The sequence below is a fragment of the Eucalyptus grandis genome, chromosome 3, assembly GCF_016545825.1.
Source record: "Eucalyptus grandis isolate ANBG69807.140 chromosome 3, ASM1654582v1, whole genome shotgun sequence".
Classification (NCBI taxonomy): domain Eukaryota; kingdom Viridiplantae; phylum Streptophyta; class Magnoliopsida; order Myrtales; family Myrtaceae; genus Eucalyptus; species Eucalyptus grandis.
Genome location: NC_052614.1, coordinates 54,428,927 through 54,438,608, shown reverse-complemented (window position 1 = coordinate 54,438,608; position 9,682 = coordinate 54,428,927). Strand labels below are relative to the sequence as shown.

General features: G+C 34.0%; 1 protein-coding gene across 1 annotated transcript; it reads left to right on the top strand.

Annotated features, from left to right (window-relative positions):
• The first annotated feature begins 470 nt into the window (after positions 1 to 470).
• LOC104439942 lies at positions 471 to 8,038 on the top strand. The gene is made up of 3 exons (XM_039309794.1): positions 471 to 567; positions 1,732 to 2,177; positions 7,436 to 8,038. Exons 1-3 carry the CDS (start codon positions 471 to 473, stop codon positions 8,036 to 8,038), a joined length of 1,146 nt encoding a protein of 381 aa, XP_039165728.1.
• Positions 8,039 to 9,682: the final 1,644 nt, after the last annotated feature.

The window sequence follows — 9,682 nt, the reverse complement described above, 5'->3', positions numbered from 1 at the left end:
AACCATCCAAAGATGCATTTGTAATATACTTATTACGTTGGCAGTTATAAAAATCCTTCAAAAATTATTCAAACTCAAACAAAATTGTACATGATCCCCTCATCCGTATTTTATATTAGATTTCCGGTATCCGCTAAGTTCTAATCGCAAGAGTCACGGAATTAAAAATAAAATGTAAAAACATAATCCTTGAAATCACCAATTGAGGTGAGATTTGATGTTAACCGAAATTCATCTTGCTTATGGCTAATTGACCTAAGTAGAAGATATTGAATAAGAGTTTGTTAACCTGGGGCTTCTCCTTCAATCTTGATTGGTGAAATCATTCGCTTCATCATCTCTACAAGCATGTTATTCTTTATGAAAAAATAAGAACAACGAATTCATACGTACTTGTTTTTTTCTCTTATGGATGTAAGTGCTAAGCGTACACATTATTTTCTTTAACTGCTACTTCATCTCAAAACAACATGACACAATTTGTTGAGAAGGTGCAGGAATTGGGCATGGAACAGGGGACAAATCCCCAGCTTCATAAACTATACAATGAGTTTGCAATAGATGAAGGCACGGACTTATCATTTAAACGCGTTTAACACAGTAAATATACACTTTGACATGTGAACATAATAAAGGCGCCAAGAATAGGAATAAAGGGAAGAAAGCAGGTAGGAAAAATCAAAATAATCTGTTTGGTGTGTTGCCCGGGGGGGGTGGGGGGTTGTGCGGGCTTTGGAATAGGAGAGGATTTCAGTGGGGGCAAATTTCTTGGAAGAAAGCTGTTGGCTAGATGAGCAATGGCAGGGGAGTTTGCTCATCTCCTTGTAATCTTGTATTCGAAACTTGTTAGGAACAATTTAAAAATAAAATCCTTTATACATTAGGCCAATATTAGAGAGTACACTCTTGAAAATAACCGGAGAGGAGGATTGTTAGAGATATGTGAAAGTTGGCCCGGACATAGCCTAACTGCATAAGAAATTTCTATAGTTTCCAAAACTTACACGAGAACTTTTCCAGCGGTTGCACTTACTTTGTCATCTTCACCCAACTTTCATGTGCACGTAAAATACCCATTAGGCCTTCTCCCTAATTTTTCTATTGTTGTATAGCGTAGTTGCATTTTTTCATAAAATAAAAATTTACTTTAGAATAGAGTAAAATTAAGTATACTCACCATGTCATTTAGGTGAAACAAGTAAACTCGAACGTGACATATTATAATGTGGCCACGTGTGAAGGTTTTGATTTTATTAGATACAGATAGAATGAGTTTTTTTTTTTAAAAAAAATGTGTTCTTGTACTGAGCATAAATAACAACTCAAAGGACTGGACGGTCAATGTAATTTTTTTTTATTACGAGCTGCTATGAGCATTTGAATGATTTTATTATTATAGATAATTTATGTATGTAAAGGTTACTATGATTTACTCTAGCAAGAAGCATGTAAGTAGCCTGGTTATTTTCAGAATTTTTCTGTCAGGTTAAGCCTTGTAATTGTATCAGCAATTACTAAAACCCACAATTTGCATTTGAGGGCAGAATCCCAAAGCAAAAAGGGTCAAAATATCTTTCCTAAAATATTTATAAAAAAAAGAATTTAGGGAGAATCTTCTTTTTCTTCGGGAGGGAGGGAGGGAGGGAGGGAGGGGGTGGTGGTTTGGGTTCAAATCCATTTGCGGCTCTTCGTTTACATCTCTTTTTACTTTGCATTTTAAAGATTTTGCAGTACCTTCACTCAAGAGGATTTACGATGTGAAGCTGAGACACGAGGCAGCCGTGGAGTTGGTAAAAAAAGTTTGCGATGCGCTCTCCCAGAGGAGCACTACCGAGATCACCCAGTTTTTTCAAGATAGGAACTTGCTGGCTCAAGCTACAGTCAAGGGAATCAGTGAACTCGTGAAGCTATCCATTCAATATTTTCCGGAGCTCATTTGGATTTCGCCTAATGATACTACGTTGGTGACCCTTGCTGTGCAGCATCGTCAAGAGAGGATTCTCAGACTCTTCTTGAAGGAGAGCTCAACCAATAGGTTGTCAATAGTTCCGGCGCCTACAGAAATAGAATCGGGGAAAATGATGCTCTCTGCGGCAGAGTGCAACCCTGATATCGATGATGTAACTAATGTCTCTGGAGCAGCCTTTCAAATGCAAAGAGAAATTCAATGGTTTAAGGTAGGTATATTTCCTTTCATATAAATAATAACTTTGCTTAATAATAATTATAATATCTTCTTGACAAATTTCATTGAATATATGGTTAGAACTTTATTTGGATAGTCTTAGGAATATACATAGTCATTTGGTGATGTTAGGGTAGCTTTTACGCACCTCCACTGGTTCACTTCCCCTGGTGATTTTAAGAGTGCACTAGCCTACATCGGTCTGATACACAGGATTTTACTCCTAAATGCTCCCAACAAGACTTGAATCTAAGAACGCAAGGTGTTCATAAACTCTTTTGCCATCTAAGCTAACATCCTATTCGTACATTGAACTTTTAAATTTCACACGCTAAACATAAATAATAAAGTAAGTTGACAAACAACTCTGAAAAATTTGCAGCAAGTAAGCGAGGCTGATTAGAGAAATTGAGCCACTAAAAACTGATTGAAGCTCATTATAATTTTATTAATATTCACTTAATTGCCACGATGCAATTGAGTGAATATTAGCTAAATCATTTCATGAATAACCCGCACATATCAATTTGGAGAAAAAAAAACAATTGAATCAGTTTTGCTTATATTTTGACGACAGTTTTGCTAGTTCGATATTTTGCTTTTAATTTGTAATGAAGTTCAAATATAATTGAATGTATGTAGATGGATAATGATTAAATTATAGCAGTATGAGATGAATCTTCTCTTTTCTAATCAAAAGGTTAGCTAAGTTCATTTATGGCCACTGTTTTTTATCTTTCTTTTTTTGTCAGTCCTGCTCTACCTTTATTCTAATTCTCACTCCCAAACTTTTGTCCTGTCTCACTTTTAGACTTTTGTCCTGCCTCCTTACATAGCGTGGGAGTCGAAACCCACTCATGGGACTAATTCGTCCCTATCCCAACCTCACTAAGAAGATGTGGATTTAAACCCCACACCTCCTCCTTCCATGTTGGAAGGGTGGCCACTGGAGTAAACCCTAATGATTTCCAATGTTTTTATCTGAATAGCTATTAATTAGAGAAATTGGGCCACTACAAACTGATTGAAGCTCATTATAATTTTACTAATATTCACTTAATTGCCATGATGCAATTAAGTGAATATTATCTAAATCATTTCATGAATAACCCACACATATCAATTTGGAGCAAAAACAAAACATTTGAATCAGTTTTGCTTATATTTTCACGATAGTTTTGCTAGTTTGATGCATCATATTTTGCTTTTAAGATTGTAATGAAGTTCAAATATAATTGAATGTATGTAGATGGATAATGATTAAATTATAGCAGTATGAGATGAATCTTCTCTTTTTTAATCAAAAGGTTAGCTAAGTTCATTTATGGCCACTGTTTTTATCTGAATAGCTATTAATTCAAGAATACTTCTCATTAGTCAGTTTAGTTTGGCTATTAACTAAAGTTTCACTCACACAAACCATTGTCTACAAACAAAAATTGATATCATGAAGCTTTTATTATATATTTACCTTTATTTCATTTCTACTCTCTATTATCTTTGTCATGAAAAAGAATATTGGGACAATATGTACAGCAAGAGTCCTAAAATTTGTGCCGATCATGTACTTGAGTCCAAAAAGTTTGAATTCATGCTCTAATTGAAACAGACTAGGCACGACAACCAAAAGGGATGAATTGATTGTTCTGAAAAATCTGAGAGCTTTTCCACGAATACGTGATGGACAATATGTAGAAGGTGAATTGGTACTATAGAAACATGAGTTATTATGTAGAATAACGATCTTCTTTTAATTTGAAATTGAAAGACTGTAAGGGACAGAAGAATTACTATTAAGTATAGTGGTTTGGCCTTCCACTTGACCTACTTCACTCTTCCAACTCTTTCGGCCTCAACAAGATGGAAATCCATTATGTAATCCTTAAGATGTTATAGCTTTCAAAGTTTCTTTTACCAACTCGAGCACCTCCCTCGATATTATATCACTCTCTTCATATGTTCACATTCTCTGCAGAGATATAGAATCATAAATCACTCTATTTTGATAAAATGCAATGTATTGGTCGAAAAAAATAGATAGAAACACTAAATGATATGTTCTCGGATTTCCTTACCAACTCTTTGCATTTTGTCCGTAACTTCCTCTTGAAGACTCCAAGTCGTATGAAGGTTCATTCATTTGGAAGTAGACACCTATGGCTTCCCATACATGTGAAGCACAAAATCATCATCAAAGCTCGGATGAAAGTGACCCTTGAAATTCTTCGAACACAGATAGACTTAACCCCTTAAAAAATTTTAATTAATTATTGTGTAAGTCTTAATCTCCTTGATTTGTTCCTTTATCATTTTCCCTAGATTGATGAAAAGACTTGTCCTCAAGCCTGTCTCATTCTCATTATCGACGTACAAAGAAAATTTAATGACATTAAAAGTTCTCCAGACTCCATTATTGTAGGGCCACATGATCTTGTAAGCATTTTCATTAACTCTATTTAAGACTCAAATGAGCCACCAATTTGAGGTTTGATTTTTACAGCACGCCCAGAAGATATTCACTTTCTGGTACTCACCCAGTAGGCTGTTTTGGTTTGAATTCAAGCCTTAAGCACAAAATTAAAGTATTGCCGAACTTCTCCCATAAGAGATAAACCCAATGTAATATTAATACCATCGTATCAAGGGTGTCTTCAAGTAAAGGATGCGACCTCATTGGGATCTCCTTTCTGGCTTCGTGTTCTTGATTCTCAGCAATGTTCTTGTAACCAAAAACTCTTTCAATGGTCTCAAGCCAATTGTAGTCTTTTGAGATATCAACTTTGACATCAAAATCATAAGAATCACGATTCCTTTAACGATGACCCAAAGGAGTCTCTTCACTATATGTGTGGGAATGGACATAACGGGAGGAATATTCTTCTCTTCGTTGTTTTTTGCTTCGCGATTATAATGGGGATGGTCATATCTCAACAATTGAGATTTCTCCAATTGTTCTTGGAGTTATAATACTTATCTTCTCAAATCTTCCATTCGACATCACGGTCATCACCAATAAGTACACAACGTGGACCATCAACCATAGCAACGCTCTGACAACAACTCATACAAGAGGGGTCCGAGATTTAAAAAGGTTACACTAGTGTGATAAGAAAAACGCTCACCACCTGAGGATCCCACTTCGGGATACCGGTATATGATAGGTTAGATGCTCTCTACCTAGGGAATCAACTTAGGCTGCGTTTAGTAGTTGGGATAAAATTCGAAATAGGATATGATAAATCATATTCTACGTTTGGTGCTTACTCAGAAAATGTTAAAGTCGGATATAAGGGAGATATAGGCAGGATAAAATTATCCCATAGGGGAAGTGGGATAAATGTGAATAGGATTTCTAATGTTTATAATAGGAAAGTTATTTTTCTCGAATAACAAACTTATTAAATTAATAAAATTGAAATTATATTTCAATATAAATAATATTTGAATTCTAATTTAAGAAATTAAAAATGAAAAAAATAGAAATTTATTTTAAATTAATCTTATTTTAATTTATATATTCAACTTTAATTCTATCTTATAATAAACATTCAATTTATAAATTAAATATTTATATTTATTATATATTTTAGGTATGTTAGTACAGTTTACTATTCGATAAAATTTTATCAAAGAATGATGAAAGGGAAAAAGGAAACAACAAAGAAAATAATATAAAAAAGAGGAAAAATAAAATAAAATAAAATAGGGAATAGTGTTACGAGAGATTTTCACCATCTTTGTTTATAAACATTTAGGTTAATTTATAATGATATGCTATTTATATAATAAAAAATAATGTACATGATATGATATGAATATATCCGACTTAAATACTACGATTCACTAAACAATTGACATAATATAAAAAAATCCAAGAATTTCATATCTTATCCTATCTAGTCCTATCATAATTAGAAATCCGGACGACCAAACGTAGGCTCAAGGATATAAGGCATATAAAGGATAGATGCTCATTATCTAAAGGAATCCACCTCAAGATGGGAGGTATGTATCTCACCGCTCAATGAAATCCGTCAAAAAGATGTGGAGTAAATGAGAACCTAATCAAAGAGTTTAGTTGCACAAAATCACAAGACACTCACTTACCCCTCAATGAAGCCTTTGACACTAACCTTCCAAGCACGGGCACATTCCATGTTAGTAATCTTTTTTACCCCCAAAGACCAACAAGTTCCAGAAAATCACAAATACTAATATCGACTCCTAACTCAAATAACTCTAGAAAACTATTCAATGCATAGGTCTCAACAAAGCACAAGAAATACTAAAAGACTCGTTCTCATATTTCCTAACTAGCTCTTAATAAACTATTGGGGATTGTCCTAGTGGCCACCCTTCCCACTTGGGAATGAGGAGGTAGGGAGGTTGATTCCCCACATTCTTAGGAGGGTAGTGGGTGGAGATGTTTAGTTTCACATATGGGATTCGACTCTCACGCTTTACAAAGAAGTATAACAAAAGTCTAATAGTGAAATGAGAGTTAAAGTAGGACAAACGACAAAAATAAAAATAAAAATGAGAGCTTAATTTTTTTTTTGGGCTCTACTAGCATAACAATCATTAAGATACTGTGATAATAATAATTTATAGTGAGTAATAAATTTTTAAAAAATGGGTCCTATAATAATTTATAATTATTTGTGATTTGAGCTTTTGTAGTCCAGAATAAACTGTTATTCTTACAATACATTAAAAACTGTCATGCAGTCATTTCTTATTTTCTTTTATTTTCTTTTTTTGTTCATAAAGTCCTCTAGAAGATTCCAAATTGGAAAGTCCAAACATAGTGCTTTCCATATATATTTTGGCTATATTGAAGCTCTAAATCATAGGAGCTCAAAAGATTCTACCAGCAAAAATGGACTTGACCTCTAAGTAATTTCGTATTAAGGTTCCATTTTCACGGAAAATAAAATTATTCAAAAAAATCATTACTTGTATCGTTTAAAATAATTAGTCAATAAAAATATTTTTGTTATCAACAATAATTTATATTTAAATATTTTCGTGTACTATGAATTTTTTTTTTTTGTTCATTCATAATTGTATGTGATACAAGTGATATTTTTTTAGAAAAATATTTCTCAAATGATTCATTTTTCATGAAACAGATGGAGCCTAAGTACTAGATAAATCTTAATCTCCTTGAAATGTTCCTTTGTCATATTTTGAAAATTTTCGGTAATATATCCACTTATTGTAACTCATGTTTATGACTTTTATGTATAGGCTGTGGAAAGTTGGGTTACCCCTGACATGAAAACCGCCAGGTTAACGGTTGATAATAAAACATACTGGCAAGTGTTTGTGGAGAAACACCAAAAGTTGCTTGAGAATGGACAGAAGTGGGTGAAGGAGACAGCAGATAAATGTATGCTCGTCTCAACTCTAATTGCCACAGTATTGTTCGCTGCTGCATTCTCTATGCCTGGAACCAATAATGACAGTGATGGATTCCCATTAAAGGGTTCTGTCCTGGTTTTTGCAATTTCAGATGGGTTAGGTTTGCTTTGCTCTGTGACGGCCATCTTGCTATTCTTAGCCATCTTAACTTCGCGGGATGAGCCACTAGATTTTCTTGACTCATTGCCTGAGAAGATCATAATGGGCCTTTCTTCACTCTTTCTCTCCTTAGCTTTCATGCTGGTGGCCTTCGCTGCAGCTCTCACATTTGTGTTGGATAAGACACTGGAGTGGGTTGTCATTCCCATTGCTCTGCTGACCTCTCTCCCCGTGACTTTATTTGTAGTACTTCAACTTCCCCTGCTATTCCAGATGGTTAAATCCACTTATGGACCTAGCATCTTTCATGCTGAGGGCATGCGGAAGTGACACATAATTATTGGATGAGATCATGTGATTGACGAATTTGATTTAAGGTTATAGGTCTTCATTATAATTGGATGCAGCTAGGCCAATGCAGTACTTAATATATTTTCTCAAAGTATAATTTAGCATTTCACATGTTTTGTTTTTAGCTTATTAAAAGAAAAGTGCATTCACAGATATTCTCATAATGTTTTACATACTCTATGCAAAATCATCTCACTAATAGTAAGGAAAGAAGATCTTTAGTAAGGAAAAAAGACATTCTTTGATATAGTATAAACCAATAAGTCTTTTCTTCATTATTTATCTTATAACTGTAAGACTAATTTTAAATTAAACCTAATGATCCTGATCTATCATTCTCAAACAAACACGGGCATAATTGGGGATTCATTTGCGGAAACATAAAGTTCAACATACCTCCAACCATCGATGAAAATTAGCAAATGCAGAAAATCCTAAAACCTGGACAGATCCCCAAAGCACAATTAATCTACAGATATGGAAACACTAGATCTGTACGTCCTATTCCACTAGCCAATACCTCTCAAACGTATGGTGTATTTTCTATAGTGATAGGGTTTGAACTAGACGACTTGACTTTTTATTCCATTTCTTATGTTATGGACGTCTCCCATCAAAACTGTCATGGTAACATATTAGCAGGCAAATATCACGTAATTAACACGGGTAATAAATTAGGCAATAAATCGGAATTAATTGGGAAATACAAAATTGAGATCATATTTAGAATAATAAATATATTACAACATTCTCCTAATTGATCCCAATATTCCATCAAATGAAATATTAACCCAAACCCACATAAACTTCATGCTGAAATAAAACACATGAATCATGGCGATGAGTCCCCTTAGAACAAGTATTATCTTCCGTGTATCACAATGCATTTCATCAGCCCATATGTGATCAAATAACTTAATGGAAACCTTATATTTACTCCAGGTTAAAAGTAATTATTTTTCTTAGAATAACTGAATATATACAATTGTATTGAAAAAAAAACTTTGCAAATGAATAAAAATCTTACAAAATTTTCCATATAAATAAAAATTTACATGATTGGACCAATGCCCATTCTAAATACATGATCACTATAACTCATTAGTGGCATGCTTTTAGTTAAAGAATTAGCTATCATCAATCCAATGCTTACGTGTTCTATGACAACTTTCTTATCTTTAACACATTCTCTAATGACTAAATACTTAATGTCGATGTACTTGTTTCGACTACCACTTTTGTGGTTATTAGCCATGAAAACTATAGTTGAATTGTCGCAAAGTATTCTTAATGGCCTAGCAATGAAATCCACTACTCTAAGCTCCGATATGAAACTTTTTAACCATACACCATGTGAGGTGGCCTCAAAATAGGAAATGAACTCTGCCTTCATAATGGAAGTGGCAACTGAGGTCTATTTCGCACTATTCCAGGATACAACTTCGCCAGCAAACGTAAAAATATATCCTGATGTTGATTTATGGGAATCAACGCAGCCAAGAAAATCTAAGTCCGAGTAACCAACTACCTCTAAACTGCCTGTCCGTCCATACATAAGCATGTATTCATTGGTTCCTTAAAAATACCTCATCACTTTCTTTGCAACTCTCTGATAGTCCATAC